The sequence below is a fragment of the Mustela nigripes genome, chromosome 4 (assembly GCF_022355385.1).
Source record: "Mustela nigripes isolate SB6536 chromosome 4, MUSNIG.SB6536, whole genome shotgun sequence".
In the NCBI taxonomy this organism is placed as follows: domain Eukaryota; kingdom Metazoa; phylum Chordata; class Mammalia; order Carnivora; family Mustelidae; genus Mustela; species Mustela nigripes.
Window position 1 is genome coordinate 162,771,138 of NC_081560.1, and position 20,000 is coordinate 162,791,137.

The following is a 20,000-nucleotide window of genomic DNA, read 5'->3' on the forward strand; positions in this document are numbered from 1 at the left end:
ATGGTACCAAATTCCTACTTGTGACCTTGATAGACCTTGTAACAGTGATCTGCAAAGAATATATTCAACAAACAAATGCTAACTGGTAAATCTGGGGGGTGGTGTTTTTGCTAGTACAGTGAGGTTTTGAAGGAATTCTAGTGTGAGAGGGAAGACTATGCAACCTCCCTTCCAAACTCACATCCTATATACATATCCAGGGTCTGAAGCATTCAAAATGACTATGACCAGACCCCCTGTTTCCCTGTGCTTTTCAGAATGGAATGGTTAGAGGAAATTATCATCCTCTTCCTCTTGTGAATAATAAGCCCTCGGAGAGGGAAGATAAATGGTGTTCCAAGTCTCTCTTTCAGTGAAAAGTGGCAAGATGCCTTGTACATCCCACCAAGGATGCTACTGTAGCCAGCAGTTTCCATTCCACAAAAACAGATTGACTATTGACTGGGTGGCAGATACTACCAGGTGCTGGAGACACAGCAGTATGCCGAGGTTATGTCTGTAGTACATCACACGGTCTCAAAGCCCTGGCTAGAGTCAAATAGTTCTGATCTTTGCATAAATGTGCAATGTCCTTGTAAGCTCATCATTATGCCATAAATTGAAAAACACCTGAAAGATGCCTTCTTCCCAAGGAATATTATTAGGCTTTTGGGAGCTTCTTAGAATGCTTTATTCCCCCCACCCCCACCACCCAGGAAGCTATTTATGCTCCTGGGAGAACTAGACTCAAAGGACACTTTGCTGGGTGCTGCCAGCAGAGGGGAGAGCAAATGGGTGATAAAGAAATAAGACAGAAGACCAGGAGCCAAGTAAGCTAGTTTTTAGCTGATCTGTGTCCACCACACATTGGTTACTTGAACTACAACCTAATCCTGAACAACTGTGTTAATCTGGGTTTGCAAAGTGACCTCAGAGAACTATGGAGATCTGGCTGGTGCTCATGAAAAGGCAGGTCTCTCTCCAGCTCCCTCCATGAAGGGCTATATTATTTCCCATTTCACTTCATTCCCTGAAGGGAAGAATGTTCATGAAAACACTGAGGCCAGCTGGGCTGCTTGCTGGCCCAGCAGCAGGTTCTGTCTATGACGGCTGAGCAAAAGCCATTCCTCTGCTGGTTCTAAGAGGTCCCTATGGTCCTAACTGCCACTGGCTTCTTGCCAAACTCCATGGCTCACAGTGAAACCTAGCAGGGAGTGTATTTTTGAAAGAAGACTCTCAGAAACAGTGTATCAAATGCTGATTCATCCATTTCATTCACTGGAACCATGCTTACCACACAACTGCTTGGTGCCCCTCAGTGCTAGGTACCGAGAACACAGGCACGGAAGACCCAGAGTATCATCATATATTCTTTTAACCCATTATCTTCATCTGCATGTATCAGGATTCCATCTGCAAAGACAATCTGCCTGACTGCCCTGATTTGTTCTTTACAAATGTATTTAAGAAACTGCCCTAATGGAGGGAAACTACATGTGTTTAATTAGGAACAGCTGTTAGAAAAGAAACACAAAGCTGAGGACAGAGCTCAGCTCTTAGGCGGACCTTGCCGCAGACAAAAAACCAGAGCCATGGGACTAGAGGAACACAGGTCAGATGCTGTCTCTCTCTTCCTCCAAAGTCTTCAGTGGCTTGCCACTGAGTGTAGAATAAGGCCTTACTTCCTCTGCCTGGCATTCAACAGCCTTCCACAATTGGTGGAGAACCACCCTGCTGCCCCTCATTGCAGTCCTCGCTACATTCCTGTAGCTCCTGAGGCTTTCATCACATGACTCGTTTTCCACCCCCTGTGCCATTGCCCATAATGTTCCTTCTGCCTCGAATTCTCCCCTCCATCATCATCACCATTCTCCACACATAGAAATTAGAATAATCTTTCTATGTCCCCCTCAAATGCTACTTCCTCCATGAAATCCTTCCTGATCTTCCCCGTCAAGAGAAATTCCTGATTCCTTTGCCTGTCTACCACTTCCTTTTGTGGACAGACCATGCGAGGCAGAAAGAAAGATGGTCTAAGGTAGTGGCAAAGAGGCTAGACTCTGAAGCAGACTCTCTGGGCTTAAGCCCAAGCTCTCATCTCTATCTATTGGGTAGTTGTAAAATAGTACTATCTGTAAAATAGTACTACACTGGTTGTCAGTTATTAGAGAGAGCACTTCAGAAAACATGTGACACATAGAGTTAAAATTATTATTAATACAGCACTGATCTCCTACATCTTTTCTTATCTCCTGTCTCTGTTCTTCCAATCTTACTCTTACCTATCTCCTAAGAATATGGTGAAAATTAGAGGAGAAATTGTATGTTGTCTACATTGTCTTTGAACTATAGACATTAAATAAATGTCTTATGCCTATATGGTCACTCCTACTACTATTACTACTACTATCTTTGCTCTGATGCCTGTACCTGACATCTTGGTGTCTAGAGAAGTGACTCATCAGTGTTTGTGGAATGGGTTACACCAATTCAAAAAGGAGCAGATAAAGAACTTTCAGTGGGAAAAGAACCTCCCCCCTCCAGTGGACAGAACAGTGAGCGGTACCACTTCACTGCCCTTCTCTCCTCAAAGGCCCTGGGAGTGAAACTGCACATGTTACTCACAAGAATCCCGCAGCATAGGAATCTGATAGGTTGTTTGCGCCTCCAGCCGAGGTGGTCACCACACCTTCAAGCCAAATCTTCTTTCCTGGGGTGTATGTGTTAACCACCTGTTCACACAACAAAAGCAGAAGGGGAGAGGAGATTTTTAAAAGTTGTTTGCAAGTGAGAAGGAAGACACATTCCCTTGAGGGAGTTCTGCCAATAGCCCGCTCCCAGGTGGTCATGATCTGTGTTTTTTCCATGATGATTCACCCCATACGGTGAGCTGGTATGCGTATGAGCATGTGCGCGCGCACACCCAACGCACACACCCAACACACACGCAAGCATTAACACTGACATATGTCCACTCAGAAATGATTATTTTTCCCTAAGTAAACCCAAGTGAAAATATGACTGTTAAAACAACTGCATTTTCCAGGACGTAACCTGACACCCTTCACTGGAGAGTATAAATCATGTGATGTTTCCATATTGACAAGTATCGAGAAGAAAATTTTCTTAATACTGTTATGGCAGATCCCAGGATGAGTCTCCTGTCCATACCTCAGATATCATAAATCATGAGGGCAGAGGTCAGTGTTTGGGAGAAATATTTTATAATCACCAGGGCATGTATATATATTACAACCACATTTTGAAAGTAACTGCACTAAGTATTTAAAAAGATCACTGATCCACAGGTGAGAGATTCCACCTCAGCAGCTTTCCAAGCAGAGGCAAAGCCTCTCGTTAAGAGGTGAGCCTCCGAAGTTTTGAAATGGCCCAGTCTCTGGTCCCCAAGTTGGAGGCTGGCCAGACTATCCAGATTAAGAACCATATGCCTCAGACAGCAGTCTGGCAGTACTTAGGGGTAATGTTGTACTCTGGGAAGCCCCTGGAAGCAGGGCCTGAGACAAAAACTTATCTATAGATAGTCAATTTGGGAAATAATAACAGGGAGCAGGAATGAGGAACTGGAGGACTAAATAAGAGAAAAGGTAAAACCAGTACCAGGATGTGTTTTCAATTTGGCAACCACTGTTGGCAACTTAAACTCAACCCCATAATGAACTTGGTAAGAGTCTTATGAACTATGTCTTGGAACTTTCTTCCAGGGGAATTCAAAGAGAAGCATACTTATCCCTTGGCTCTTAAAATCCAAAGGGTCAAGAGTAGTCTTGGGACTGTTAGCCTCGGCTCCTTTCCATTACCCCACTAAACTATGTAGGCATTGAGTAGGTTCCCTGAGTTCTGCATCTCTGCCTTCGTGAAGTCCCAGAGCAGGAAATAAGAAGTGAGGTTGTACCGCATCCCATGGGTGCCAAGCTAGTCACAGCCTGTGCACCTGCCAAGTTCTGGTCCCTGCAGCAATAGTTAGTACAGGACGTAGAAAACTGAGAGGATGTTAGTTATGCACAAGGGGAGCTGGATAAAGACAACAGCGTATTTAGATCCTATGGCCCAACAATTTTTCTCTTAGGCATATAAACCAAAAGAATTCTTCCTCAGGTTTCTAAGGAGACAAGCATGAGGATGTTCACCATGTCATTGTTCCATACAAGTTTGCGTTGCTAGAGGAATGGAAAAGGAAAAGGTGGTGGATGCATACCATAAAACATTATGCAGCAGCTGGGAGCAATAGAATCAATGTAAATGCAGCAACATGAATTAGCTTTAAAGATTTAGTGGTGAGTTAAAAAAAATAGCAACAGAATGAGATTTATGTCACAATATTACTTAGGTAATTACTCATTCACCTCCACTAACACTAAATAGTTTCTAAAGATACATGTAAGATACATGTCTCTAAAGGACATGTACCAAACACCGAAGGAAAGCAAGCTTAAGAGGAAGGTGAATGTGAGTAGAGATTAGAGATCCAGGTGAAAATTAAAACAAAAACAAAAATTAAAACAAAAGGCTTTTCATGAACTGCTGAGAGTCTGCTGTAGTTGAGAAGTGTGATTTTAATTTAATTCTCTGCACTTCAGAACCCCAAAAAGAAAAAAAAAATAATGTGAGATGTAGCATAAATGCCAGAACTTTCCTTTTCCCAAACATGGAGGCAGATATCAGCAAACAATCATGCTCCTCTTTTCATCTCTCACTAGATATCCCTGAATCTACTTGAATATTTGCATTATCTGAGACCTATTTTAGAATCAGGGTTGGCAAAGTGCTCAACCCTTTCAGGAGAAAGCGGTGAAAATATTTCACAAATTTGAGATGGAAGTAAGGATTGTGATCAAGAATGGAAGAAAGAGCCTGAAAACTGAAAGTGGAGGTCAAATTAGAATGTTATTAAAAATTAACTACAAATTCCCCCTGGCCCCAGAAAGAGAAGAGTCATTGAGGATACCACAAGGTTGTTCTCTCTCCCTTCTCACTGCTCACAGTGCCCAACCCAACAGGAACTGGAGATGGTATTAATAAGAAAATAAGGAAAACACCTTAAATGATCAAGAGACAAAGCCATATGCTGAAACTGAATTGCACTGAGGGTTTCCCTCAAAATGTAGGCTTACCAAAACTCTCTGCTTGTGAGAAACTGTGTGATTCCTTTATAGGTAACTTGCGTGGAGTGACACATTTGTGTTTTTCTTTTTTGCCTTTGGCTTCCAGGATATCCAGAGTTTAATTTTTGCTCAAAGATAGATATTAAAATAAGGCAGTTAGAGTAAAGGGGTTAAGCAAAACCAAAAGGTAAAATTATAGCATGATGAAACTTGAAGTCATTAAGCCAAGTGAAAGAAGCCAGACACAAAAGGCCCCATGTTGTATGATTCTGTTCTGTTACATGAAATGTCCAGAATAGGCAAGTCTGTAAAGACAGAAACTAGATTAGTAGTTTCCTAGGGCCAGAGAAGGGGAGGGGAAATGAAAGCAGTGGGGAATGACTACAAATAGATATGGGGTTTCTTTGGAGGGTAATGAACATGTTCTAAAATTAAATAGAGGGTTTCATAATTCTGTTCATACCTTAAAAACTACAAGGCTGCACACTTTTAAAGGACATGCACAATTTCATGGTATGTGAATTTTATCTTAATAAAATTTGACTGTGTGTGTGTGTGTGGGTGTGTGTCTGTGTGTGTGTCTGTGTGTGTCTGTGGTGTCATCAGCAAAAGGAGAGGTAGAGTCTAATAAGCAGATACTACTGTAGAATCAGTAATGTACCCTGAAGTTCTAGGTTTTGCCACACAGTAGTTGTGAGATTTGGGGCTTGTTATTTTCTGAACTTTATCAACATGTGAAGCCATGCACTGGGAGTAGAGGAAACTTAAGTTCCTTCTAAATATAAAATGTTAAGCTGATCCCCTTACCTCCTATTCCTCAACAGTCAAGAGTTTCTTTGACTATGTAAGTTAAAATTTCATAAAAAAACAAGAAACAGAAAAAAAAAAAAAAAGAGTCCAGATGAAGGTAAATAGTGAGAGTGGTAGAAAAAGCCACTGAATTAGATGAAATTACTTAAGGAGAATACCTAAAAATGAGACTAGATGGCTAAGGGATTCCATCCCCACACATTAAGGCATTATCAAATGCATTTATTCATTCACTCAACCAATACTTATTGGGTGCCTGCTGTATGCCAAACAGACTCTAGGGGCAGAAATACAGCAATGAGTGAAACAGAACAAAGCTCTGCTCTCTTTGGCTTACTATTAGTTCACTGGAAAAGACTAACAATAAATAGTAAACAAAGAAATTTAGAAATAAAAAAAGCTAGGAAGAAAATGGAACAGAATAATCTGAGAGAAAGTGACTCGGCAGGAGGGGCAGGACTGGATACTTCAGATAGTGCTCAGGTCACTCCCCTGAAGCCTAGACCTGACTGAAGGTGGAACCCGCCCCTGATGGATCTGTAGGAGGAGCTCAGGAAAAGGACAAGATATGGAAGCAGGACTGTTGTTTGTAGAACCAAGAGAAGACCGTCTGGAGTACAGTGAGTAAGGGAATGTGGAATATGTGGCATTTAAGAAACAAAACGAATGAGGAAAGGGGAGCAAAAGAGAGAGAGACAAACTAAGAAACAGACTCTTAACTATAGAGAACAAACCAATGGTTACCAGAGAGGAGGTGAGGGGGATGGGGGAAATAGGGGATGGGATTAAAGACTACACTTATCATGATGAAAACAGAAAATAAAATAAAATAAAATAAAATTAAAGCAGTCTTCCTGCTGAGCAGGGAGCCCAACCCAGGGCTTGATTCCAGCACCCTGGGATTATGATGTGGGCCAAAGGCAGACACTTAACAACTGAGCCACCTAGGGGCCCAGTCTAGCTCTTTTAAATGAGGAATTGGTTCTGGGAAATGGTTGGATTTATAAAATACCATGTACATAAGATTCTGCAGGGTCAGAGACACTGTATAAAGAGAAGTTCATCTGAATGCTCTTCTGATTTGCAGGGGGCTTCATAAGTAAACAATTATAAACTGCTGTATTGGTGAGGTAGCACTGAGGAGTGGTTTGGGGCATGGACTTTGCACTCAGATTGCCTGTGTCTGAATCCTGATTCTATGGTTTACTCACTGTGTGACTTCTCTGAGCTTTAATTTCCTTAGTTATAAAGTGAGAATAGTAATAATATCCATCTCTGTGCATGTTATGATATTTAAATGACCGAATATTTATAAAGCACTTGGAAAGGTATCTGGCTTATTGGTAAGTTCTTAAAGTCAACCAAATGTTAACCTAGACCACTCGCCTTGTCTAAAGCACAAGAGTTGGGTTCAGGGAGCCTGGGTGGCTCAGTGGGTTTAAAGCCTCTGCCTTTAGCTCAGGTCATGATCCCAGGATTCTGGGGGACTCTCTGCTCAGCAGGGAGCCTGCATCCCCCCCTCTCTCTGCCTGTCTCTCTGCCTACTTGTGATCTCTGTCAAATAAATTAAAAAAAAAAATAAAGAGTTGGGTTCGGATCAATCTAACATAAGAGTTGGCTGCTTGTCTTTTGGACGTGTTTGTAGAGGTAGATAATAACCCAGATGTGCTAACTAGCAGGGAAAGGTCTACTTAAAATTTAAAAGGCACATGGATAATTCACATTAACATAATTAGCATTCAGAGTAGTTCATTTACCGAGTAGTTCATTTACTGACACTCAGCACAGGAGTAATTCCCATCCTTTGCTAGAGAAGCTATGTGAACAAAACACACAGTGAGGTAGAATTTTTATTTACAACTTAAACCAGCTTTTATGAGATGTTCTGCAGGGGGAGAGATTTCTAGAAAGTTTTAAAACTAAAGGCTCTGGGACTAGTTGGTACAAAATCAACAAGGATTTTCTGAGCATTTGCTATTGGGGACATAGTGAGAGGTTTGATGAATTGTCTACGATGAGCAGAGATGACCATCATGGTGAAAGGTAGGGGAGGTACTGAGGCTGGGGGCTGGTTAGGACTGGGGAAGAAATCAACATGGGCAGAAGAGAAGAGGAAAAAAATCCAGAAAAGTACTTGGAACCAGCTGCAAAATTCCCTTAGAAAGTGAAACTCTAAGAAAGCGAGGGCTATAGTTCAACAGTGTGGTTTTCTGAGTAAATATGATTCTCCCTGTGCTGGAAGAGAGAAAATTGGAGGACTGGAAAGAACAAGGGTACAGTTCCTGGTGAGAAATGATGTGCTAAAGAAGGTCATTTTAAGGAACACATTGCCTGGGGACAGGGAAGAAGTACAAGAGTTACGATTACTGGAATGAGGGTAGAGAGGGACTGGGTGGCGGGCTCCCTTTCAAGGGTTCTATTGTCCTATAAGACTTCTGCCCTTGGGCTCAAGTGGACAAGGGAACTGTGAGGCACCCACAGAACAGCTCAGCAAGTGGCCAGTGGCTGCTCCAACTCCTTGGGCCTGCTGGGGGCTGACTGATGTGAAGGGAAGCCTCCAACTCCCTTCCCTCCCATCTGAGGGGTTGAGGACATCAGAACTGTTCCATGTGGCTGTGTTGAGAAAGCAGGGGTGAGAGAGAAGAATGAGGAAAAACCATACTGAGATATATATATATGTATATATTTTCTTTGTAGTTATATTTCCCCTGCCACTTTTTTTTTTTTTTTTGGAAAGGTAAAAGAGAAAACATACGATAATAACCATTTATGTGGCACATTTTCAAACCTGGGCTTCCTTTTCCTGTTTCTCCAAAATTGTGACCTAAGTCTTTAACAAAGACACCCAAGAGCCTGTTTTCAGCCATTGGCTGTGCAAGAGATGGTAGCCCTGTAACAGCAGACATGTTGTTTATGGTTATCCAAACCCAACACCTTCCTTAATGAGAAAGGAAGCAATAAAACAGGAATAGTGGACAGGCCAGCTGGTCTAATCAGCCCTGGCAGGAGGCCCAACCTCCAAAAGAACCTGGAGCCCATTAATTCCAGCATCTCATCTACTTGGAAATCAACCTTCCCCAGGACCTTGGGAAGAGCAGTAGCTCTCTGAGTAACCAGAACTGGTCCCCTAATCACGGGTTAGAAGGCAAATAGCTCAGGAAGCTTCTTAAACCTCACTTATCCATAGCCCTCTTCTCGGTGGTACCTCTGCCTCTTTGTTTCTTATTGTATTGACTAGAGGTCCAAGTGAGAGTTCAGTAATGTTTTTTCTGTCCATTCCTCTTGCATATTTTTTACTCTAACATACCTACTATCTTAGAAGAGGAAGGGATCATTCCATTTTGACCCCTCCTTCCTCACTGTCCCTTGCTAAGTCCTGGATCTTATCATTTCTCCCTTGGTCTGCCACCTCTAATCTGTTCAACCACAAGTTCATCCCCCATGCTGCCATTTGTTAACTTGTAAGGTCCCTCCCCAGCTTCAGAACTTTCACTGGCTCTCCATTATTGGCAGAAGCACTCAATCATGTGCTCACAGAAGTCTGTGTTGTTAGTTGGGATATATGCTATGTTAATACTGAACACAGCTTTCTAAGGAATGGTTTACTTAAAAATAAAAAGAATAGGGGCACCTGGGTGGCTCAGTCAGTTAAGTGTCTGCCTTTGGCTCAGTTCAAGATCCCGGGGTCCTGAGATGGAGTCCCATATTAGGCTCCCTGCTCCATAGGGAGCCTGCTTCTCCCTCTGCCTCTGCCTCTGCCTCCCTCTCTCTCTGTCTCTTATGAATAAAGAAAATATTTTAAAAAAATGAAATAAAAATAAAAAGAATAGATTCTAAGATGTCACAATAACATTCTTTTCATTCACTGAAATTATGAAATGTTTCCCTAACTGGGAAAAAAAGCTAAGGAGCCAGTAAGTACACACAACCCCTAGTCTGTTTTACTGATTTGTCCCTGGGAGTATGTTAGACATCACAAAATGATGATGAGAACCACCAGGCCTCGGGATACATGCCAGCTGCTTCATTTAACTTGGTATCATAGACCCTTCACAATGACCGCTTAGCTGCCTCTTCTTCCCTCCCTTCCCACAAGACCTATGGTTCACCACACAGAGTGGACTTACCATTTTCCAACTACATGACCTTCTTTTAGGTTTTTACTGATTGCCTCCTCCCCTACCCACATCTCATCCATATTCATCCATATTACCTGATTTTTTTTTTTTTTTCTGGCTTATTTCAAATGTTACCTCCTCTGTAAAACTTTCCTCAAACCTTTAGAAAATTAACTCATTTCTCCTCTGGACTCCAAAGTTCTTCAAAACTATCTCTGACCTTGACCTTATTAAACTGAATTGTAATTTTCTCTTTGTCTATCTGTCTTCCCTACTATAATATAAACAGCTTGAGAAAGTCACACTTTTTTTTTCCTTTATAGATACCTTATAGAAATAGCTAAGTACCTGGCATGTTGCTTGACAGTTACTTTGTTTATTAAATACCTGTTAAATAATATGATAATGAAATAATTTATTTGTTAATAAGTGGGAGATATAATATTTTACTGATGAAAAGGCCAAGTTTCAGTGAAGATAACTAAAAACCTCAAAACCTTAAAAGCAAACACCAAACCATCACAATTACAGTTCAGGGGTCTGTCTACTTTCTATTTGAATTTTCTCATTTGAGGAGACCCAGAAATGACTAACCTGCCTCATATTTAGTATGTCCTTCTTAGGTTAGACACACTGGGCTATTCTGAGCTCAGCTATTCCAATATCTCATAACATTCTTCCTGATTTATTTCTTCTGTCTGATGTACTTCCTGTCAGTTTCATTAATTTTTTTCTGTATAACTTATTTTTATCATCTCCCTTTTCCGGAGTGCCACATTTACCCATTTTCTTTTGGTATCAGATCAATTTTTAATTTGTGGCTTCTGTTTCTATGGCATTTTTAGGATTTAAAATTGCATTCTGTTCTTGTTATCTCCAACCACAGAAAAGCCACTGTATGTAATTGCAACAAAACGTAAAATTAAAATAAGAGCATACACAAAAAAGATAAAGTTCCAGGGAAGGCAAGGAAAGTATTAGCATACGCCAAAAAATAAGGTAGATTTCACAGAGTCCTGAAGTAAAGACTATGTTCAAGGATAAGTGCTAGCAAAGGGAAAGACTAGACAGCAGCTGCTTGCATAAGAATGACTCTTCTTCTCTTCCCAGTTCTTTCCCATGAGGAATCAACCCCCAGGCTTACTGGACAGTCTCTTTACTGACAAGTCATAGACAAATCCTATAATCCTCCCACTTCCGTGTGGAAAATTGGAAGGTCACCACAAGTAGCCTCTTCCACCTGAAGAGGTTTTTTTGCTCTAAACTACGATTTGTTCCCAGGGCCATTCCTCCGAGTGTCCATGGGCAGCACATACCCCCACATTGTCACTGCTTTGCACATAACGGGACCTCACTGCATTGACCAAAAGCCTGTGTGTATGAGACATAAGAATGAAGTCCAGTGAATGAATGCAAATCACTCCCTGAAAAGCCCTGTCCTCTTCCACTAATATTGGGGTAATATATTAGACATTACTTAATATATAGCTTTCATTTAATTTTTACTTCTAGGACACCCACTCCAGATTATATGAACTGATCATGGGGTCAAATTGATCTTCTTTCACCAAGATCATTCAGTATTCTTTAAAAGCCTTCCTCATCCTGGGACTTTAGGAATATAAGTATTACATGGGCTGTAAGATAAATGGCTAACATGTATGGCAGATGCAGAAGAGTGTATTGGGTAAGAGTGTGAGCTCTGGACTTAGGTGGCCCTGGCCTTGAATTCTGATTTTACTACCAGTGGCCTTGAACGAATGACTGGTTTCTTCAATGAGCTAGAAATACATGATGCAGTCAATAAATGGCACTGTAACCTATATTACTATATTTCTGCAAATTAATGATGCATTTTCCACATTTTAATGGTTTTGAAATCAGAATGTTTTTCATAATATTAAAAGAAACTTGCCAGCTGTTTACCCTATCTCCTATCTGCTCCCCCTACAAGCTGTTAATAAGTTTATGGTACATTTTATAATTATTTCTGTTTATGAATTAAGGAGATACAGGGGTGCCTGGGTGGCTCAGTGGGTTAAAGCCTCTGCCTTCGGCTCAGGTCATGATCCCATGGTCCTGGAATCGAGCCCCGCATAGGGCTCTCTGCTCAGCGGGGAGCCTGCTTCCCCCTCTCTCTATCTGCCTGCCTCTCTGCCTATTTGTGATCTCTGTCTGTCAAATAAATAAATAACATCTTTTAAAAAAAGAATTAAGGAGATACAGTTCATAAGATGACAACAACTAAAACTTTAGAGCGCTTTTGTGGTAAACATGCCTTTCCAGCTAGAAGCCCGTATTTATTATCAGTGTCTTCTCTATGAAAGAGAAGAGTCGAAGATCCCTTGGGTCATACTGCTCATTTGCAGATACACAGCCAAGTGGTGTCAAAGAAACTAATTTACCGGGAAGCTCGGGAAGCTCAAACTTCCAGCTTCCTACTCTCCCAGGCCTCTGCTGGTGTCCCAGGCAGCGCCCTAGAACTGGGTTCCTGTGATCAGATATACTTCTATCTATTCAACACTACACTACACAGTTAGCAGTAGATTAGTTTCTCCTGCATGAGAACAGCTGAGACAGCAGATCCAAATGTGAATGAGAGGAAGACACTACTTTACTTTTCTTATACTTCTACCATTTTACTCTGCTCATTTACTTTCTCCATCCTGCTTATTTCCCATTAGCTAACATTCATTAAGTACCTGCCAAATGATAGGCATTATGATAAATAGGCACTGGCACACTGAAATGAGCCTTTAGCATTGCTCAGTGAATGGAAGAATCAAAAACTGATTTTTGTGGTGGTATTGCTGTTCCTAGCCTAGTAGTACCATTTTCATTTTCTTATTTCTTCATTAAGAGAAGGTTAACAGGGGCACCTGGGTGGCTCAGTGGGTTAAAGCCTCTGCTTTCTGCTCAGGTCATGATCCCAGAGTCCTGGGATCGAGCACCATGTCAGGTTCTCTGCTTAGCAGGGAGCCTGCTCCCTCCTCTCTCTGCCTGCCTCTCTGCCTACTTGTCATCTCTGTCTGTCAAATAAATAAATAAAATCCTTTTTTTTTTTTAAAAAAGAGAAGGTTAACATTATTATTTTCTTCATTTTTCCTTAGTTGTGCTTTTAGTTATTCTGTGATCCTCAAGAATCACTGCTATTTTTATTCCCTTCCCCTTTCATGTCCTAAGAAGCTCAAATAAGTGGGCAAACCAGAAAAGCTTCTTTTTTGATCTACTAATTACTTCAAAAAGATTAAATATTCTTTTGCCTCATATCTTCCTTGATCCTGTAACTAATACATTCTGGAAAAATAGGCCTCAAAAGAGTTCATCTTAATAAATATTATAGTCAACCATAAGCAATGATATTAACAAAAGAACAATCATGGTCATAACATGAACCAGACAAATCATTCTCTCTACCATATATATTTAACACTGCTAGTCCTCTGTTCGCATGCTCAGAACTGAATAAATTACAAGGAGTCTGTTCTTCAGACACCGAAATGTCACTCACTTCCACTGGAAAGATTTCTTGGTTTTCCCTTCTTTCACACACTGAGGTAGATATTTTCCACCATGGGCTTGCATGGAATGGATGTGAGCACTCACGGGGCACCCTAGACATCCCTGTTACAAGAGTCATCATATCTTATTATCATTGCTTGCTTCATTAAGTGTTTTTCCACTAGACCACAGGTCTAGGAGGACAACCACCATGCGAATCTTGCTCACCATTTTATCCTCAGGGGTCTGGAAAAAAACTAAGAATGTTATAAACAGTTGATAAGTAAAGGAAAGAAAGGAAGAAAGAAGGAAGGAGTTTTTCAAATATTAGGAAAGCCAATTGTTTGGTTTATTTAGTATTCAAAATGCAATCATATAGACAGTACTTTTGGAACTACTTCTCTTATGACTGGGATTTCACCAACTCCTTCCTGTGCTTATTGAATTGCTGAAAATAATATCAAAAAGTGTTATTTCCTCCTCTGATTCCTCTAGGAGATGCAGACACAAATCATAGAGTCCAAGTGACTTAAGCCAGAATGGTTCTTCTTGGTTCTTATGTCATTGTTTTGGAGTCAGACCAGGTATCCACACTATACCATCTGCACTGTATCCTCAACATCTCTTACTTTCCCATCTGACTCTTGCTTACATTGTGAGATTCTCAACTCTCCGCTGATTCATCTCCCAAAGTACAGATGATTATCCCTATACTAATGGAAGGGAGAAAATGTGTAGATCATCCAAAAGGGTGGCTTGTCCAAACATTGTCTCTTTTTGGCTTTCAAATACATAATATAGATTTTCATATACCAGAATTTGCCCACGGCCCAGAAAACTCAGAATTCTTCTGTAAGTGGCAGTCCAAATTTGAAAACCACAGCTGTTTTTAGCAATTGAGTCACTGCCTTTCAGATGCCAAAAATATCACCTACCATATTCCCGAAGGTTCAAAGAAAGAGGAAAGAGGGAAAAAAGCAAAGAACCAGTTGAGGATAAAGGTAGCCAGAAGCTTCTCTAGTCATACAAATTATTATTAAAAATAACTATAATAGTGCTCACTTCAGCAGTTCATACATTAAAATTGGAATGATACAAAGATTAGCATGGGCCCTGCAAAAGGATGACACAAAAACTTGTGAAGTGTTCCATATATTTTATTGGAATAAAAATAAAAAGAAAAGAAAAAATTTAAAAAACCTAAACTGAATTAACAATAATATTAGCCATAAGAACTAGCATCCAATAGCAGTTAACAAAACAGGGCCTCATGTGACTTTCCTAATCTCCCTAAAAGGGAAAGATCATAGTATTCTTAGCAACCTCATTTTACAGATGAAGAAACAAAATTAGAGAGGTTAAGTGAATAACCCAAGGTTACACAGCTAAGCCTGAGCTCCAACCCAAGCCATCCGACTTCAAATTCCATATTCTATCTCTTTTTCAAACAGTCTCATCACTGATTTATCTAACCATTACTTCATGAATTGATTTTGCTACAAAATCTGCCCTTTTTCCATCACTGTAGGCCTAAGGGGAATCATTAGACTTTCTGTGAGCTTCTCAAAATAGAGTAGAAACAAAGGTTCTACTTTTAGCTTTTAAATGAGGGTTCTAGGTATATACATATTAAAATCTTACTTGGCCCTTCTCTAAATTGGTTTTGGAAACTCCAGGAAAGAAGCTTGGCCAGTGTGTCCCAGTGCGCACCTTGGACTCTGATTTCCAGACCCTCCACCCACCCACACAGGACCTCAGGAACAGCCAAAGCAACTTTTTAACTGGCAAAACATGGTGACTCTTCTCTGGTCTCCCAGTCCCCATCTCCCCAGAGCAGACCAATGCTTAGCACCTCCTGGGCTGTGGTGAGAGAGATTCTCATCCTGGAGGTCGCAGCAACTGGGTCCAGGCTGTATAGCCAATGGAAAGGCTACCCCATAAATCAAATCTCAGGGAATCTGTGATCCAGCAACACCTCCAGTAGATACACATTTAAGGCAATATCTGGCAAGAGCTTTGTGAAAGAGAACTGGGAAAAGAAAATTAGACAGGGAAATGAAGGGCTCCTTAATGATAGAGGGAGGCTGAAACTGTGGCAGACAGATTTTCCAAAGATGACTGCAAAAATCATTCTCGTACTAAATGCTCTTCCAGAATCTTGCTACTCTCCCACCAAAAGGAATTTATTTCCTCTCTCCTTGAATCTCCATTGGTCTTGCTGACTGTCTCAATGAATGGACTATGATTGAAGTAAAGTCCTATGACTTTTGAGGGTAGGTTAGAAAAGGTGGTATGACTTCCACCTGACTCTCACTTCTGGGCATGACTTTTGAACCTTGGAAGGAAACCCTGGTTACGTAGAAAGTTCAGAAGTCGCTATTCCAGTTATCAGCCCAACAAAGGTGCTAGCTGACAGCTGGCATCAACTGCCAGACCTGTGAGTGAACAAGTCTTGTGATTCCAGCTGCAAGCCTTTGAATGACCCAGGCTTCAAGACTTCCAGCTGAAGCTCCAGACATCATGGAGCATAGATGGAACCATCCCCACAGGGCACTGTGGGGATTCCTGACCCATAGAATCAAAGGGCACAGTAAATAGTTGTTTAATGTCACTAAATTTGGGGATAATTTGTTGCACAGCAAGTCATAACCAGAACAGGGACCTAGGTCGGAGAGGATCTCGGGCGTGTTCTGTCTGCAACAGCCAAAGGTGAGATCAGGTCTTACTACTAATTATAGCCATCCCCAGCCAGATGCCTTCTTCATAAAGGTCATTTTTCTTAAGGGTGCCACTGTTCCTCCCTGCAGCTGTATGTGGCCCTCCCATCCAAGTTCGTTAGACTTTAAAAGGTCTGAATCTGAATCTCAATTGTGCACAGGATTTGAGCCATTTTCTTTAAGGTTCTTTGGCCCTGCCTGGACAAATGAGAACATGAGCTTAGCCACTTATTTCAGTCTTCGAACATTCTGTGATGATTAAGAAGTATCCAGCCTTGGAGGAATACAAGCAGTGCAGAGAAAGGGAAGAACCTAACTCCCAACACCTTTGTCTTAGTTCTGACATAGTTATGTGTTCTTCTTAAATAATTACATGAGCACAGTTAGAAACTTCACTCTCAATGCCATGATACCAAGAATCATTTTACTTCCAATGATAGCCCTTTAAGCAGGTCATTAGATTTGGTATCAGAAAAGCCCAAAATACAGGGATTTGTCTATCTCATACACTACTGTAACACAAAGACCGAGCATATTGCCTGGAACTTGGTACGTGCTCAATAAATATCTGTTGGATATAAGAATAAACAAATGAAAGAAATTTCCTCCCTCCTTATAGAGATTAGAGAATGATACCTACTCTCAGATTAGTATAAAGTGCTTAGAAATTTGCAGTGCTCAATAGAATGATATTCAACTGCCTTAAGTAATATTTTTCAACCTTTTTAAAGCAACTGTTAAACTTTAAAACTGTGAGTTTCTTGAAGGCAGAGACTATGTCATATTCCGTATCCCCATATCCCTAGCACCTGGCACTTTGCCTAGTACTTGTTAAGTGCTCAGTAAATATTAAATATTTAAATATTAAAAACTAAATGAATGTCAAATGGAGACTGGCAGAGATGTTTCAAATTATTTAGTTTGCCTAGGCTTTGCATGGTAGGAGGCAATGGCTAGATAAAGATGCTAGGCAATGCACCTGATTCCCAGAGGGATCACACTGGGATGCAGAAGTCCAGGAGTCCTGAGGCTTCCCAGCTGCTAAAACCCTTTGAGAACATGCAGACTCAAAAGGATTTTGTAATCTGAGCAGAACACTGGTGTGGATACCAAAAAATGCACCACTTTATCAGTTAAGAGTACTTTTTTATGATTATACTCCAAATATGATTTTCTTTCACAGATAATTTGATACATGATCCATTTATTCATTTGTTCATTCATTTATTCATTCATCCCATATTAATGGGGGTCATTTAACTGTTCTTATTTTTCTGCAAAGATTTGTTTAATCTGACGAGATCGGGCGTGTTCAGGGTGGTATGGCCGTAGACAAAGATTTGTTTAATCTGCTCAAGAGATAGGTGAGTGTGCAAAAGGTCCCCATTCCCTGGAGAACTGACCTGACTGGGCAACAAAAGATGTAATATAATTTTGTAGAGGTAGATGGAAATTACAGACATAAGATCTTCAAAATTCAGAATGAACTAATCCAGTATATTTCAAAATGTGATCTGCATTGGGTAGGATCACTTGACAGATTACTATTAAAAATAGAGATGTCTGGGATCCACCACTCCAGACATACTAACTCAGAACATCAGGAGTGAGATGGCAGACTTTATGAGCAACCTCTGGTGATTTTGATTATACTCAAGTTTGAGAACTGTTGACCGAAGATGTCTTGCTAATGAGACATACATGCAACTGTTTAATATAATATAGATTCCCCCCCCCATCTCTACAAAAGTAAGATGATACTTGACTGATTCTAAAACATCTAGGAATAGCATATATATGGCTCAGATATTTAACACAATTTAGAATAGTGTAAACATGGCCGATGCACCAGACGAGAATTTCGCTGAATAAATATAATCATTCCCTCCATAAACTAGCCCCATATGAACCCTTGCAAAAAGAAAATAAAGTAGATCTATCCTTCCCTTAAGAAACTCATAATTTAGAAGCAAACGCTTACAAAATAGTTATTAAAATAGAAAAGCTTTTAAACCCAGAAATGGCACATTCAAACAGTTTTCCATTTGAAAAAACAATAAACAACAATCATCAGCTGTGAAAGGGAGCTCTGGACTATACTATTTTTCTACCCTGGTTCCCACAGTGCTGACGTCCAGCTGGGACCCTGAGACCTTTACATTGCCTTACCCCCAAACTCACTCCTTCCCAGAGGACATTTACTCACTTTCTGAATTTTCCTAATCTGGTCAGAGAGTGTGTCTAACAGGCGAGTTTTCAGGAAGTCCATCACCTTGACCACCCGGCCATCAATGTAGCAACTGGAATAAAAATAAAGTAAGAATCAGGTAAAATCTCGAGCAGGACACTATAAATACACTTCTCTAGCCAGAGGTCTCTGTCGCCTAAGGAAGCAGCCCAGAGTTCACCTAGGCTTTTACATCTTAAAAAGTTTTGACCCTGGGTGCTTTTCAAACAAGTAATACAGTTTTTATCTTCTTCATTTCTACCTCCATTTGTGGCATATATGGTGATTTTTTTCAATCTTTGTCACATAAAACTGCATTGCTTGCTCTGTAGGAGCTGACAGGAATCTCTAATACAAATTAAGTAATGGGGAAAATGTTACCTTCTTTTCCCCCTAGGAAGAGTAATTTAACACCCATACCATACCACCCTACCCCCACCTTAAACTAACAAAGATATGTGAGAGGTTTAGAAAAAATATTCAAACACTTTTTATGGGTTTCCACACCTTTCAATAAGGAAACAAATCCCAACCACAAAAATCTTTTAGTGTAGTGTAGTGAGTGGGTCTCAAAGGTTTCATCTCTAGCTCACCTAGTAGTCAACCTTCTCTGACCACCTCCAGAGTAAAGAAATGGATGAATGAATGAATGAATGAATGAACAAATAAATAAATCAGATAGATTAAATCTAGGCGCACTCTCTTAAAATAACAAGTTTTGCATTCACTGGGTATGGTGGTGTGGGTTTTATTAGGTTGCTTAGGTGTAACATCAAGTTGTGCTGAAAATGTTGTGAACCTTTGACCAAAACAGGTCCATCCAGCTTTGTGAGGCCCTCCTTGTGAATCTTTATTCTGAAGACTAAGCCAAGACCAGCCCAGGTTTAGGTGACCTTTATTATCTCAAACTTCTCCACTCCCATCTTTATAAAATTCTGAATTAAATCAACTGAATTAAAATAAATGCCTATGACTCCTGAGTGCCTTTTCCAGTCCACTCAGGTATCCCCAGCTGATAGAATGGATAATGATAGATTATTTCATTTTTAATAAGCTACCAATCTATCAGTATGTATGATAGAACCATGTGAAAATTCTTTTTAATGTTAAATCCCCATACCAATACATGATGTAATAGAATGGTTAAAAAAAGTTTTTAAAATTTCATTTATTTATTTAGTTGAGGGAGAGAGAGAAAGCAGTAGCATGAGGGGCAGAGGGAGAGGGAGAGAATCTCAAGGAGACTCTGAGCTGAGTGTGGGGCCCCATATAGAGCTTAATCTCAGAACCCTGAGATAATGACCTGAACAGAAATCAAGTCAGAAGCCCAACTGACTGGGCCACCCAGGAGTCCCTAAAAAAGTTTTAGCTGTAGTGAGTGTGGGACATGAGCTCCACCCACTCTGCCTTCCCCTTAGCCTCCTTCACCACTTCAGACATTTCCACAGAATCCAATGTTTAAATTATTGGTATATTGGAAACAACATAGATTTGGGACCCAGAGATACCTGAGTTCAAATTCCAG

General features: G+C 40.6%; 1 protein-coding gene and 1 non-coding gene across 2 annotated transcripts in view; one reads left to right on the plus strand and one right to left on the minus strand.

Annotated features, from left to right (window-relative positions):
- HPSE2 (heparanase 2 (inactive)) overlaps positions 1-20,000 on the minus strand; it is a 674,134-nt gene that overhangs the window by 118,671 nt on the left and 535,463 nt on the right. Inside the window, exons 7-8 of the mRNA XM_059397708.1 lie at positions 18,455-18,548; positions 2,605-2,711 (exon numbers count right to left, since the gene is read on the minus strand). Coding sequence (XP_059253691.1) covers positions 2,605-2,711; positions 18,455-18,548 — 201 coding nt within the window. The remainder of the gene's footprint in view (positions 1-2,604; positions 2,712-18,454; positions 18,549-20,000) is intronic.
- LOC132017010 (U6 spliceosomal RNA) lies at positions 14,586-14,689 on the plus strand. Its single transcript, XR_009404098.1, has one exon. It is a non-coding gene; the product is annotated as a U6 spliceosomal RNA (small nuclear RNA).